We start from the raw sequence: 13490 nt of genomic DNA, 5'->3' as shown, positions 1-13490 counted from the left end.
TGAAAATTGCTCGGGCAAGAACATTGCCGCTTCTAGGAGACATCTAGCGCGTTTGCATCCTCTGTACTGTGGCTGCCAGCGCTCATCCTGTGCATGTTAAGCGGGGCCCAGTCCTTACAAGCAGCATCCCAAGTGTCTCAAACCAGGTCACCACTCAGTAAGCATCACTTTTTATCCGGACTCTCTCCCTCTCGCTTAGAGACGGCGGCCTGGAAGATTTCTGGGCAAAGAGCGCTTAATACGACATCACCATGGCACCAGCAACCACCAATTACAGCCGGGACGAACGAGTTCTCTGTTTTCACCATGAAGTGCTTTACGAAGCTAAAATCATGGATTTGAAACACACTGTCCCGGATGACAGAAAGAGCCCCTATGAGTATCTGGTCCATTACAAGGGATGGAAAAACACGTAAGTATTTCGCATTTGACTAATTTCAGCCACCAGTGCGTTGGTTTTACCATCCACTCCCTTCCTTCCTCTTGCTTTATATCTAAATGGTACATCCAGCCATGATTGAGAAAGTGTTGCTTGTGTGTTTTCCATATGAAATAAGCAGGATGCCGACACGGCTCCGGGAGGCAACGTTTTTCTACTGGCGGGAAGAAGTTGGGACATGCACTAACATCGATTATTCACAGCTGGGATGATTGGGTTCCCCAAGAGCGCCTTCGCAAATTCACGGAGGAGAACCGTGAGCTTGCTGCCCAAATTCGGCGAGAGATATCGGCTCAGTCGTGGGCAAAAGCCAATCCCAACAGTAAATTAACAAAGCGAAGAGGAGGTTCCGACTCCGGCCGGGGCAGCGAAGAACGACAATCATCTGTCCCCGCCAAAGGGAATAAGCGCGGCCGTGACAATGAAATTGAAAAAGTAAGTATTTGAGTTGCTTTGAGATTAAAAATAAGTCTGACTAAAGGAAAATAGGAGGACCAGTTTCACTCGCGGCCATCGATCCGCATTATGCTCCCTGACAATCTCAAAGCATTGCTCGTCGATGACTGGGAGAACGTGACCAAAAACCAGCAGGTCGTTGCTCTGCCAGCGCCTCACTCCGTCAACTCAATTCTCCAAGCGTACTCAGATGAGGAGAACCCCAAGCGCTCGACTACTGCTGAGACCGATGTTCTCGAAGAGGTTACCATGGGAATCAAAGAGTACTTTGACAAGTCACTTGACAAGATCCTGCTCTATAAATTTGAAAGAGAGCAATATCGAATTCTGCGCCAGAAATGGGAAAGTGGTGCCGATAATTATGCCGACAAAGGACCTCTTGATATCTATGGGGCCCACCACTTAGTTCGTCTATTTGGTATGTGCTGCTATTTTATTTTCAATCATTGTTCATCATTAACATTCACGCACAGCTGTGCTTCCCGAACTCATTGCACAAACAAATATGGATCAGCAATCTATAAACCGACTGCGTGAGGAGCTCTCCAAATTCACGATTTGGTTGAGCCGCAATACTGAACAATTCTTTTCAAACAAATATATCAGCGCTAGTGCTGAGTATATGGAAAAAGCAACAGGAGTGCCCCTTCCAAACCCGGGCACTGCAACTTCGCGACTTGTTTAAAGTGACAAGCTACTATAATAGAATGAAAAGTAAAGTAAAAGTAGCTACAATATTTGTGTTACTGTTGTCCTTTTTTTCTTTCCGCTATAAGGCGTCTTGTGCTTCTTTTTCTCTTTTCTTATGCCTTTTGGAAGATCTTGCTGGCTAGGGGATGGTATCAATTGGAATTTATTCTTCTCAGTAGGTCATTGGTCTACATTCAAAAATATAAAGGTATCACACTCAGGTAGACTGACATCAATGGTCTATTCAATAAACTCAAAAGAATGGGAAATTGGAAATAAAATAAAATATAAGAATGCCGTACATTGATAGCCGTGAATTATGCTCAATTTAAGAATACTGATGCTGTTATTGAAGGACAAGTTTTCTTGCATCCTCAACCGCACATCTCGCAGCACGTTTCAACTCGAGTTTCGAATCCGCTTCGCGCCATTTGCTCCATGTATTCAGCCCCTCACGGGTTTGAATGCTGAGTGTATCGGAGCCTTGCTTGATGATTTGATGTACCTCACGGGGGCCAAGATTCTTCTTGCGTGCAGCCGGGATGATCTTGGGCGCATCATTGCTATCTGTCGCTCCATTTGTAGAGTCCGATTTGTCCGTTTGGAAAAGCAGCGAGTGGAAATGTGTGGATACGGAAATGAGGATATCAATAGCAGCGATATTTGTATCTGAAATGTCGGTATTATTGGTCTCCTTTGAGCCTGGTGTAGTGCAGGCAAATGGGGCTAAATTGTACACATCTCGGAATCGAGCTATGACGGGCCCGGTTTCCACAATTTTGTAGAATAGATCGTCATAAGAGGCTGGGTCAGGTAGGAACGTGTCACCAGCAGAAAGAGAAAATGCGATCAAGTTGACCAGCGAAGTTGTCAGGTTGTTGATGCGAGGGTTAAGCGATATATCGGAGGCATAAGTGGTGAGGAATCGCATTAGGGAGAGCAGGGTACGCCACAGCTCGGACCAGTGGTATGTTAGCCGAGTTCTGTTGGACGATAAAAAGGTAAACAGCCGAATGAGGATGCCGATGGTATGGCTGCATTGTTTTAGTAATGGACTAGGCAAAGAAAAGGAAGATTATCTCACCAGTAGAGGTTGACGTCTAGGCGGCGTCGCAGATTGTGAGTCATAGTATCGATCATGATATCGAATATGACCGTCGCAGGCACACGTTCACCGTTGACAAGAGGAATATGGGGCTGTCGTTGTCGACAAAGACGAACATTGCGCCTGCCTTCTTCACCGCATATTCGTTTGCATAAAACTGGATCTTCTACTAGAATACGAAGGATAGAAAGATTCAATTCTGCATATGTTGCCACTCGCTCAGACCGGTACGCATGTTGGAGCAGATATGATGTCAGTGACAGGAAGCTTGAGAAAGGAGACTCTTCATTCCGCTTTTCAGGCACAGAGGTGACCAAGCTGTAGCCAAAAAGCTTGTTTGCATTGACAAAATCATAAGTAGCTAGGAGGATCGTAGCTTCGGCCGCCGGTCTTGCACCATTAGCATTTCAACTCACCAGACGGAGGAATGTGCACTTACTGCGCTGCAAATGTCTCCTTTATCTCTTCAGGGTTTAAAGTAACGGTCTTGTCTTTGGCACCGCCGGTAAGCGCGCGTAATCCGAAAAAGACGAGCGTATTGCTAAGCGTCCATCCCTCAGGAAGATCATCTTCGATGGCAACATAACCATTCCTAAGACCAGCACAAGACAGGCCTGTACTTTTCACGATTTTTTGAATAGTAGACTCATTAACAAAATCACCGAGTCGTTGCTGATACGGGTTTTGGAATTCGAATTTATTGTAGTTTGCCAAAAGACCAAGGAGCGAAAACGGCTCCAATATTTTTAGATGGTCTTCGGAATCATGTATAAACTGGGAATCATTAGAAGAAATTCCGGGCATAGTGGGAGATCAGCGTACCTTCATTATAGAAGGGAAAAGATCGCGGTGTGTGAAGTACGAGACGAGACCAGTTTTATAGGCTCCACTAACGATTGCGATCGCGGTTCTTACAGCTTGCAATCGGAGATCAACTGAAACGCTCCTATTAGTCGAGCAAAAAGCAAAGAATCCTATCTTTGCTTACAGTATGACCCTGTCCGAATAATTCTGTCAAGGATACCGACAAAATCGGTGAATACTTGATCCCCTTCATTCAGTCCCGCAAGGATCGTGATGATATCAGAACTAGGGTTTGTGTACTTTTTGACCAAGATGCTCCCAAGGAAAGCGGTAAGAGTCTTATAAAGTCTCAGCAATCTATGTTGAATTGAAAGGGGGCAACAGAAGGTATCAGGGTCCTAACCTCAAGCGCATGGGTATCATTAGGAGCTACACCAGCGGCTGCTTCCCGAATGGCTCGAGAGAACACCTGCTGCGTGATTGCCTGCAACGATAATGCATCGTCTGGCGTGAAGGCATCTATAATGCGGCGCAGGTGCACCGGGTCTGGAGGAAGCAAAAAGAACTCCCGCCAGAAACCTTCGGTGGGCTCCGCAAGGTTTGTGGGCTGGGTGGACAATTAGATTGCGGTGAACTTTAAGTATACAAGGGCACATGCCTGGAAAAGAGTCTCATAAAGCTGAACGACCTTGGGCTGGAATGTTTCTGGTCTAGCCTGCTGTGTCAGAGGCGAGGCTTCCATGCTGGAAATTGCGAACACTTGGAATTATGTCGGCGGCTCAGCAACCATGATAGGGCCACGAATCTCCAGGAGCGGAGACTTGAAACGAGAGCGGGCAACCGCCGGATGTAAATTTCTAGGGATCTCGGTTTCTCAGTGCTGTGACCAGTCAGATCACGTCGACGTGGTAAATCTCCCAGGAATGAAAATGATAGAAGTACACACAAGCCGAAAGCCACCCGCCACTAGTAATAGTACTGACTGCAGTGAGTGCCTAGTTAGCAACTAACTTAACCTGACTGACTGCCGCGTCCCTCGTTGCGCGCCACCTTCTCACGCCAGCAACCTTCAGTTCTATCGAGTCCAGCCATACTGATCGATTTCGATATTGATGAATAAAATCGCACCGTGAAAACACCGATCTCCATACGTTAGTCATCATGTATTGTTTTTGCTGCAACCCTTTTTGGCGGTATGATGCGCCTGCAGGCTAGTAAAGTCCCCGATTCGATTACTGCCGTGCTCAATTTTTGCAGCATTTATTTTTATTCGTTTGATGTTTTTTTACCGCGTAGGATAGAATAAATACTTTATTCTATGCCCAAACTCAGCCGTGTTGCTTGCGCTTTCTACGTATGCCATACGTCGTGGTTACAAACACCTCGACGGTGATTGGCCGCCACAGCAGCGCGCATGACTGCGGCCAGATGAAAGCCGACTTGCCGCCGACTTGCCTGTCTCTCTTCCGCGGCTTCGTTTATTAATCCAGAATAACCACCACAACCCCTCAACACCATCCTCTCCCCATGCTCGTTCATGCGCATGTCGCCTCCTCAACTTGAAGCCCGTACCTCTCTCATTCTTCTCTGAATATGTCGGCCTCCGTGGCTCTCCGTCCCTCCATGACATCATCTGCAGCCACTATGTTCAAATATGCCAGGGCATCTGCGACAACGGGATGCAAATGCACCGTCCGCCTTTTCTGTTCATACCGACCGAACTATCAATCATCTAGACGTGACATGCAGACTGCCACCGCCTTCCAACCTCATACTCTCCAGAACAACTTCCCTCCGCCCCGTAACGCCGGCATACCAGACACATCCATTGCTGCCGATGCTCCGTTCAACACCGAAAAGAGTGCGTATAATGCAGCCCCATCCTCAGACCGGCAATCGTCTATTAGTGCCAGAGAAGGCGAGACACAGAGGTCCTCTCCTGTTCAGTCAGCCAGCACAACCTCAACTACAACTACATCTTCAACCAATCCTCGTCGTTCAAGACTTCGTCCCAGAAAGGCAGCAATGACCCTTACCTCAACAGCTGTGGCACAGTTGAAAACATTATTATCTCAACCAGACCCGAAAATGATCAGAGTCGGCGTGAAGAACCGTGGCTGCTCAGGGCTTGCTTATGCTCTTGAATATGTTGAGAAACCTGGAAAATTCGACGAGGTTGTTGAGCAGGAAGGGGTCAAGGTCCTTATTGATAGTAAGGCTTTGTTCAGTATTATTGGAAGTGAGATGGATTGGCAGGAGGACAAACTTAGTCAACGTTTTGTGTTCCGCAATCCAAACATAAGTGAGTACAACTGGCCCAAACACGCTATCAATTGTACGCTAATACAGATATCTCCCAGAGGAACAATGCGGTTGCGGCGAGTCCTTCATGGTCTGATTTTATATTCTGCACATACACTTCGATTTCCTATGATGCATTTGGGCGGCGTTTCCTCCGATTTCAACCTTACAACCCTTTCACGGACGTGTTAATTGTATAAACACTTGAAAAACACAACATCACACACACAAGCATTAGACATGCAAGAGTTTGATTCATGCTTGGTCTTTTATGTTGCTACCAATGCAACTCGATCTAGATATTGTAGTTTCTAACGACCCCCGGAACAGATGAATATTGCTAGGAATATATACCTACTTTCCACCTTGTTAATGTCATAATTTACATATCTTTAGTACATGGACTTCAGTAAACCAAAACTGCCCCCTTTTATAAAGACAAAATTCATCGGTAGTGTTGTAGTTTGATGATTGATGAGAGATGGTCCGCATATCGGCAAGTGCGTCAGCGGCTAAACCAGCGCGGACCTCAGCAGGTCTGCCGGCACTCGCTCTTTCTGAAAGAGACAATATCGGAAAACAACACATCATTATACTTATATCATCAAAACAAAACCGCCAGATCTCCACGAAAATGGAGACTTCGAGGCTCTCACCGCACGCTCTGGAACAACTCGAGACAGAGCCAGAGTTACACCTGACAGTCCGCTTCTCCGCTTCCATCCCCGATGTTCAACTAGAAATCACCAACCCAACCACCACAACGGCAACAGGCCTCAAACAATTAATTAGACAGAAGCTACCACGAGACCTAGCAGATCATAGACTTCGGCTGATCTATTCTGGAAGAGGCTTAGAAGATGCGGTTTCTTTGGCGACCTCCCTGAAGCTGTCGTCGCCACGAGCAGGCACCCCAATATCCACGAGAGCCGATGTCGAGCGAACAAAAGACGAAATCTCCAAGGGAAAAGGGAAAGCGGTGGCGCGCGAGATTTTTGACATACCACGCCTCTATATACATTGTTCTATCGGCGATATTGTTCTGTCCGCGTCAGACCTTGATGCGGAAGCTGCCATGGCATCGACTCTTCAACAAGGAAATAACCTTGTCCCAGAACCCACGGGCGAACAGAAAAGCCAAAAAGAAGAATCGCTGACAACACCCGCTCCAAGAGGGTTTGATCGGTTACTTGCTGCGGGCTTTACACCCAGTGAAATCTCGGCTTTGAGATCACAATTTCTGGCACTACAGTCTGTATCTTATACGCCTGACACAATGCCATCAGGCGCAGAATTACGAGAATTAGAAGATCGGTGGATGGACGAAGGTTCGGGTGCGATGGGCGCAGGCGCCTTGGGTGGAGGAGCTACAACTCTCGGCAGCGGTGATGACGATGGCGGTGGCCTTGGCTCAGGATCGCATGGCGCCTTGGATGACATGCTCTGGGGCGCAATCATGGGCTTCTTCTGGCCTATTGGATGTGCCATGTGGCTACGGCGGGAAGAAGGGGTCTGGAGTTGGAGAAAGGGATTGGCTGTGTTTGTTGGGGTAGTGGTAAACATTGCCTTTGGGGCTGTGAGAGTGATGAATTAACGACTTTGTGGAAATGCTTGAAATTTCGACCTTTGGGTCAAGTATATACATGTATATTTCGCGGTTTTGCATAGCACATTAGATACCCATAATGCATTGAACGTCATATAGGTTGGAGGTTGATGATTTGCTAAGTGAACGCATAATGAAATACTCATTTAATGTCATCTGAATAAACGCCTGCTTGAAAAAAGTATAGTACATTATCAATGAAACTTGCTGTAGATAATAGCGAAAATCAAAAGAACCAGAACCGTGATAATTGCGACTGTAATCACCCGGTTGGTAGCCATCCTAGAAGTAGTTCGTTAGATAAGTTCGCCTTGAAAAGAGGTTGTTATGCACTGGGGATGTAATACCTACGGGCCATGCCCCGCAACGTCTTGATACTTGTATCAACATAGCCCTCGCTTCGATGCAAGTTCTCTCGAGTCCTCTCGATCGTCTCACGCTGCTGGTGCAAGTCGGCTAAAGTACCTCGGCCAATATCCTCGGTCTCCAATGCGAGACGCTGACTTTCTTGTAGACGAGCAGAGCTACGTTCCAAACGCTCCGTTCCTGAGAGTAATTGCTGCCTCTGTTCCATGTGCACATCTCCGGCCTCGGGGTCATCGGTGTAGCGGTCACCGAAGAGCGCTCGGCGATCGTCAGACAGTGACTTGAGTTTGCGTTTTGTCTCATCTAGGTCGCTGGAATAGTTGCGGAATCGCATGTTGACTTTTGAGCGGGTTGCTGAAGGAATATTCTGCTTCTCGACGCGCATTTGGTTGAGCTGAATATACCAAGTCAGTCATCACAGCCAGGTTTTTTGTTCTGAATCCTATTAGGTTGCGAGTTAAGTTTACCAATTCATTTGCTTCATCCAAAACGCTTTCTGTCAGCCTAATGGCAGATTTTCGTTGCTCTCCGCTGGCCTCTGCTATCTGGTCCAGCTTCTGGTTGAGATCGGCCTGGAGGAGTTTGAACTCAGCCTCATAGCTACTAAAAAGCTCCGAGCCGGCATCTGTGTCAAGCGGGTTGGCCATATTGTAAAGTGTATATGTAGTTGTCTGGGCAATGTAGGACGGATTGATCGACGACTAGGTTCTAGATGTCGTGGCCGATACTAATGTGCGATGACCGTTGTATGGAGGCTAGCAGCTGCCTTAAATGGTTGAACTGAGACCTTATCAGAGTGTGGCTGCAAGATATATCTCCTTCGAAGCGTATTAGGCAACAGTAAGGGTTCGGATATTGAAGGATGGTGAGGTCGTCGCTTTGCCCCGTTCCTGGCGCCTGCGATAGGCCCTGCTTATCGCCGTCAATGCCTCACGTGATTTTCGTCATGCCAAGCCTCCGGATTTGGCCTTCTGACCAGTGACACTGTTGTACTTCTTGGTCGATGGTCATATTTAACTCAACCTCAGCTATTCTAACATCATCTGATCATTGGTTTTGCAATGATATCTGCAGACGACCTTCATCAGGGTTGAGACCGTAGCTACGGAGAAAGCAGGTATCAATAAAAGAATTGATGGATAAAACATGCTAACAGGCTCTGGGTCTCTAAGCATTTGAAATAAGTACGGTGGAGTTAATGGCCAACATCGCTAGTATTACAAGCAAACCAACTAACCAGCTGGGAGTCAAACTAGTATCATGAAATACAAATAAAACATATAATCACGTACATGCCCCCATCCACCATTTACTCCCTTTTTATCTCTTTCCCTACAGAAAATTGATTTATCCCGTAATTGATATTATAACGGCTAATATCATGGCAAGAAGTTCCCTTTCCCTTGGTTGACAATGTTTGCACTTCTCTTAGCGTCGATGAAGAGATCCTCGCATTCTGTCACATCGGCAACGTCTATACCTCCTGGGCGCCCATTCACGCGTGCTAGAATGCTGGCTGGAGCAAGGAGTTGCAGGGCATACCGCAAGCTGATTTTGCTGCCATGTTCAGAGATCTTGTCTAGAGCAGGGTCGGTAATGTTCAATCCCTCTGTCTTAGCACGAAGTCGGATGATAGTTTTGATTTCTTCGGGATTATACGGGTGAGTGGGGATGATGAGAAGCCGAGCAAGGAGGTCAGGAGGAATGCCGTGAGCTGCTGTGACGTCTCCTGTGCCTTTGATCACAGTGTTTCCTCTGTTGGATGCAAGGATGACAATTGGCGCTATGGGGGATTCAAGAGCTCGATTCAGATAGGTGAAGCATTCAATATCAAGCATGTGTACTTCGTCGATGAATAAGACGCCAGGAATCAATTCCGCTACTCCTTGACTATTGCGCGAAGTTAGTATAGCCGCTACTAGGTTGGAATTATGGATAGACGTTGCAAGCCACTTACTCAATGTATCTGCTCACAACCTTGTTTATTTCGGCTCTTAGTTTTTCTGTAACTTCTGTTTTCTTCGGTTTAGAGAGCTGACCAAGCATAGACATTAGGTCTTGTCCACCCTGGGGCCGAGCATTGGCCATACTGGTTCAAGTCAGTTGAATGAACGCGAGCCAGTCTAGACAATATCACTAGCGCAAACAATGGCTTTAATGATAAAGAACTTACTCAAGATCATTGAGGGTCACATCCTGCACAATTTCTTTCTTCTTGTGAACTTCACCCTTGGGCACAGGAACGTATTCTTCTGCTTCAAGATCGAATTCGGTGGCATAAGCATCTGATCGTCCAACTCTTTTGCATGCCCCCGTATTTGCTTCAATGTAGATGACATCGCCCACGGTCACGCGCTCTTTTTGGATAGCCTCGTAGATACTGGGATCAAGTCGCAGTTTCTTTGTGCCTTTGTAAGATTTAAGGCCAATGATAAGGTGGCTGATAGTTTTCCCGTATCCGCCTAGAGGATTCTCTGCCTCTTCTGGTGTGAGTTCTGTCACCTCACCTTCGTAAACTTCTTTCGTTTCCCGAACTCGCAGACCTTTATATAGTTAGATATGTGAGACTAGTTAGGGACCCGGTAGTCATACCAATAGCCCTTCGAAAGTTCTCCATGAGAGCCTCTGTCTTTTTGACCTCCGCAGAGTACAATTCGCTTCCAACAATCGGGCAAAAGGGTACTTTGGTACCCAGCTCTTGCGAGACGGCGAGAGCAAGCGCTGTTTTACCGGTACCAGGTCCTCCAGCAAGAAGAACTGCCCGACCAGCCATTTTCTTTGCTTTGATCAAATCCACGACAACGCCGCATGCCTAAAAATAGGAACAAATCAATTTTCTATATTCATAAAACCATGGACATTAGCATACCTCTCTCGCAGATGCCTGACCAACCCAGCCATCAGCAGAGCTCTCAGATGTACCATCTGAACGTAAACCAAGGCCTCTGATATGCGTATGCGCCATCGTCCTGTTCTCGCGCGAACCGCCCTTGACTTCGCTGATCTGCACCATGATGAAAATAAACGCTTCAAGGAAGCCGCAGACTTAAAAAAAAGATCGTATCGATGATAGTGGGCCGATGCAAGTGATCTTGAGAATGAGTCTAATGAAAGAAATGGTAGAAATAAAAGAGAGCAGTGTCGGCGGTGAATAGCTTGGTGAAGTTGAATAAAGTAGCTTTGCAGGGCTGATGGCTATCCGCCAATGGATTGCCCAGAAGCCGAAGGCGGTCAGCCCACGTACCACCCAAATTCTCTTCCGAAACAATTCAAGCAATGCATCTTCGTTTCGAATGTACAAATGGGCTGGACAACTCAGTGCCAGGTCAACTACGAGCGCTTTCCTAGCATCCACTAAATTTGTCATTCATTTACCTCTTTATACAACACTGTCAATACCGGTACCGTAGTTGTGCCATTCAAAACGATGCTCTCAGCAAGCTCCCTGCGAACTGCCTTTCGTGGGCTGTCTCTGGACACCCCAACGTCGATCAAGCGGAGTTTCTCGACAACTTCTTTCCTGCAAAAGCGAAAGACTCTTTCTGAGGAAGTCCCTCCTTACCCATATAAACCCAATTATTTATACAAGCAGGCGGACACTGGTTTATACGGCGGCGTGTCTATCGACTTCGGTAACAAGATTTCGAAGGGCAAGAACAAAGGCAAAACAAGACGCTCCTGGAAACCCAACGTCCGATGGAAGAAACTGCATAGTGATGCACTCGACGAGGACGTGTTCATCAAAGTCACGCGCAAGGCTTTACGTACAATTCGGAAATGCAATGGCCTAGACAATTACCTTTTGTCGGATAAACCAGCCAGAATCAAGGAACTAGGGTTAACTGGCTGGGAATTGAGATGGAAGGTCATGCAGACACCTAAAATCCAAGCAAGATTTAGCGAGCAAAGGAAAAAGCTGGGCTTGGCTGAGCCACCAAAGTCATTTGAGGAGTGGCTGAGAACACGGAAGCAGATACAGTGGCGAGGGAATACCCCTTTGAAGGAAAGGGTTGATATCAAAGACAAGACACCTATCAAGCTGGAACAGTTAGCCAACCTAGAAAGTTTGAAGGAGCAGCCAACACAGGGACCGAAGTTGGCATAAAGGTGCAGGAGAATTAATGAACGTTTTGTATCATATCATATGTTGATTTCTTTAGCACGTTGATAAATTATGTACACATATCCAATATTTCCTTTCTTTGTTACCTCCTCATTTTGATATCCAGTTGTTGTCAGTTTCTCAGTGTATTTCATTTTGAGCTGACAATGAACTGCCCTTTTAAATGAAGGAAAATCGAGACAATAAGTTCAACGTTGCCCAAAAACCAAACATTCAGAGGATCCCTCGAACACCTTGTTCTATATTTAACATTGTAAATCGTTGACACGGTTGCGATAATTAAGATTATTCATTGCAAGTTGGTGGTCTTTCTCTGCCACATCGAGTAATACGGACGCATCTCTTCTTCGCAGCTCCTTTCTTTAGCATCACATCCATTGAAGTGAATAACAAAGTCACCCTCATGGTAGGTACCACCGATAGCGGGATCTGGAGAGTCCTTGCTGTATGAATTAATGATTCTCTGGGGAATAAGTGCCATTTTTGCGAGAATCGTTGCGTGCCACTGAACAATGTGGTCCTGTGGAAAATGTTAGGCTGCTAAATGATTGATCGCAACAGTGCAAGACATACCAATGCATGCTTCTCCGCCTTTGCGAAGTTATATTTTCGATATAATGGATCGTACCACACATCCAAAAAGAAGCGAGACCACTCGCCTTGCTTGATGATGAAACTGCTCGGAACCAAATCCGCACCATCTTGTGTAATGATCAATTCTACATCTTTAGCCGTTAGATGGGAGAAGGTCTTTATGACACTGTCGGGGGGGACAACGGATTGATCCTTCATCATCAATGAATCAAGTTGTTTGGGTTCTAGGACATGCCTCTCAAGGGAGAGACGTGGTTCCATGATTAGGGCATGTGCGCTAAGGAAAAAGAAGTATGTCGAATATGGGTATTCGCTCATTGCATGTCGAACAGCAGGAACTGAAACCCAGCTTCGGGGCTGTTGCTCATTCAATGTGTAAAGATAATCGGATGCATTCGCGAAGAAGTTGGCATAGCCTTTTCATGGCTGATTAGCATCGACCATACTTCATTTGTCCAGTATGAAGGGAATTTACCATGTCGCGAGGCATAGTCCTCCCTGTTATTCTTGATATTCTGAAGATATGCCTCACTTAACGTGTCGGGGTCGAAGAGAGTGACAAGCACGATAGTTGGGGTTCCAGACGGTATCAAGATAGTGGTTGTGATGGGTCCCCCGCTTGTAGCACGGAAATATCGCGAAAGAAAGAATAAAACCGAAATAACCGTAAATGCAATGATCCCAATTGTCCTCAGCTGTCGACGGCGCTGGAGCGAGAAGAGAGAGGTGCGCGGAGCGAATGGGGGAGCCGTCGACGACTTGCGTGGTGGCAGGGCGTACTGCATAGCTGAGCTGGGCCGCTTGCGAGAGGTCGAAGATTTATAGATAGGGAACAAGATCAAGTATTGCGATACATGGTATTGAAATTCCGCCGAGATAAACCTATACAGATTCTTCGCAGCAACTGAAAGACGTTAATTATAGTTCGCGACCATGTCGTTATTATTTATATATAGAGCAGAGGCGCTGATGTTAAGGTTGCCTGGTTATTCCCTATGTACGGTAT

General features: G+C 46.5%; 8 protein-coding genes across 8 annotated transcripts; 4 read left to right on the top strand and 4 right to left on the bottom strand.

Annotated features, from left to right (window-relative positions):
- Nucleotides 1-251: 251 nt before the first annotated feature.
- Nucleotides 252-1756, top strand: BGW36DRAFT_450338 (histone acetylase complex subunit MRG15-2; the record flags this gene model as incomplete). The annotated part of the gene is made up of 5 exons (XM_046221799.1): nucleotides 252-412; nucleotides 449-501; nucleotides 561-874; nucleotides 929-1313; nucleotides 1369-1756. 5 exons carry the CDS (start codon nucleotides 252-254, stop codon nucleotides 1578-1580), a joined length of 1125 nt encoding a protein of 374 aa, XP_046072386.1. The 3' UTR covers nucleotides 1581-1756.
- Nucleotides 1757-1931: 175 nt separating this feature from the next.
- Nucleotides 1932-4236, bottom strand: BGW36DRAFT_397344 (uncharacterized protein; the record flags this gene model as incomplete). Its single annotated transcript, XM_046218289.1, has 7 exons — nucleotides 1932-2619; nucleotides 2670-3080; nucleotides 3130-3464; nucleotides 3513-3625; nucleotides 3679-3832; nucleotides 3898-4101; nucleotides 4141-4236. The coding sequence occupies 7 exons, from the start codon at nucleotides 4234-4236 to the stop codon at nucleotides 1932-1934; spliced, it is 2001 nt and encodes a 666-aa protein (XP_046072385.1).
- Nucleotides 4237-5087: 851 nt separating this feature from the next.
- BGW36DRAFT_397343 (iron sulfur assembly protein 1) lies at nucleotides 5088-5892 on the top strand (the record flags this gene model as incomplete). The annotated part of the gene is made up of 2 exons (XM_046218288.1): nucleotides 5088-5796; nucleotides 5855-5892. The coding sequence occupies 2 exons, from the start codon at nucleotides 5088-5090 to the stop codon at nucleotides 5890-5892; spliced, it is 747 nt and encodes a 248-aa protein (XP_046072384.1).
- A 537-nt stretch (nucleotides 5893-6429) lies between these two features.
- Nucleotides 6430-7389, top strand: BGW36DRAFT_397342 (putative conserved membrane protein; the record flags this gene model as incomplete). The annotated part of the gene is made up of 1 exon (XM_046218287.1): nucleotides 6430-7389. The coding sequence occupies one exon, from the start codon at nucleotides 6430-6432 to the stop codon at nucleotides 7387-7389; it is 960 nt and encodes a 319-aa protein (XP_046072383.1).
- A 103-nt stretch (nucleotides 7390-7492) lies between these two features.
- On the bottom strand, nucleotides 7493-8521 carry BGW36DRAFT_172540 (putative vesicle transport v-snare protein). The gene is made up of 3 exons (XM_046209660.1): nucleotides 8235-8521; nucleotides 7749-8161; nucleotides 7493-7683 (listed from the first exon to the last, which is right to left on the bottom strand). Exons 1-3 carry the CDS (start codon nucleotides 8412-8414, stop codon nucleotides 7596-7598), a joined length of 681 nt encoding a protein of 226 aa, XP_046072382.1. The 5' UTR covers nucleotides 8415-8521; the 3' UTR covers nucleotides 7493-7595.
- Nucleotides 8522-8778: 257 nt separating this feature from the next.
- BGW36DRAFT_417050 (putative AAA family ATPase pontin) lies at nucleotides 8779-10926 on the bottom strand. The gene is made up of 5 exons (XM_046219368.1): nucleotides 10637-10926; nucleotides 10360-10579; nucleotides 9941-10310; nucleotides 9725-9856; nucleotides 8779-9657 (listed from the first exon to the last, which is right to left on the bottom strand). Exons 1-5 carry the CDS (start codon nucleotides 10778-10780, stop codon nucleotides 9147-9149), a joined length of 1377 nt encoding a protein of 458 aa, XP_046072381.1. The 5' UTR covers nucleotides 10781-10926; the 3' UTR covers nucleotides 8779-9146.
- A 268-nt stretch (nucleotides 10927-11194) lies between these two features.
- BGW36DRAFT_397339 (ribosomal L28 family-domain-containing protein) lies at nucleotides 11195-11872 on the top strand (the record flags this gene model as incomplete). Its single annotated transcript, XM_046218286.1, has 1 exon — nucleotides 11195-11872. One exon carries the CDS (start codon nucleotides 11195-11197, stop codon nucleotides 11870-11872), a length of 678 nt encoding a protein of 225 aa, XP_046072380.1.
- Nucleotides 11873-12179: 307 nt separating this feature from the next.
- On the bottom strand, nucleotides 12180-13269 carry BGW36DRAFT_427633 (putative alpha-1,6-mannosyltransferase subunit; the record flags this gene model as incomplete). Its single annotated transcript, XM_046220439.1, has 3 exons — nucleotides 12180-12410; nucleotides 12464-12900; nucleotides 12960-13269. The coding sequence occupies 3 exons, from the start codon at nucleotides 13267-13269 to the stop codon at nucleotides 12180-12182; spliced, it is 978 nt and encodes a 325-aa protein (XP_046072379.1).
- Nucleotides 13270-13490: the final 221 nt, after the last annotated feature.

Source organism: Talaromyces proteolyticus (genome assembly GCF_021365285.1).
Source record: "Talaromyces proteolyticus strain PMI_201 chromosome Unknown BGW36scaffold_6, whole genome shotgun sequence".
Taxonomy (NCBI): domain Eukaryota; kingdom Fungi; phylum Ascomycota; class Eurotiomycetes; order Eurotiales; family Trichocomaceae; genus Talaromyces; species Talaromyces proteolyticus.
Note: the sequence above shows the minus strand (reverse complement) of the source record. Positions and strands in the feature narration are given on the sequence as shown.

Excerpts from the sequence above, each read along its gene's own strand:
- BGW36DRAFT_172540 (XM_046209660.1), bottom strand. The coding sequence starts at position 8,414 with ATGGCCAACCCGCTTGACACAGATGCCGGCTCGGAGCTTTTTAGTAGC. Across the intron at positions 8,162-8,234 it reads TGGATGAAGCAAATGAATTG|CTCAACCAAATGCGCGTCGA; the intron begins GTAAACTTAACT and ends TGGTATATTCAG. Across the intron at positions 7,684-7,748 it reads TTGCGGGGCATGGCCCGTAG|GATGGCTACCAACCGGGTGA; the intron begins GTATTACATCCC and ends AACTACTTCTAG.
- BGW36DRAFT_417050 (XM_046219368.1), bottom strand. The coding sequence starts at position 10,780 with ATGGTGCAGATCAGCGAAGTCAAGGGCGGTTCGCGCGAGAACAGGACG. Across the intron at positions 9,857-9,940 it reads GTGACCCTCAATGATCTTGA|TATGGCCAATGCTCGGCCCC; the intron begins GTAAGTTCTTTA and ends GACTTGAACCAG. Across the intron at positions 9,658-9,724 it reads GTTGTGAGCAGATACATTGA|TCAAGGAGTAGCGGAATTGA; the intron begins GTAAGTGGCTTG and ends TTCGCGCAATAG.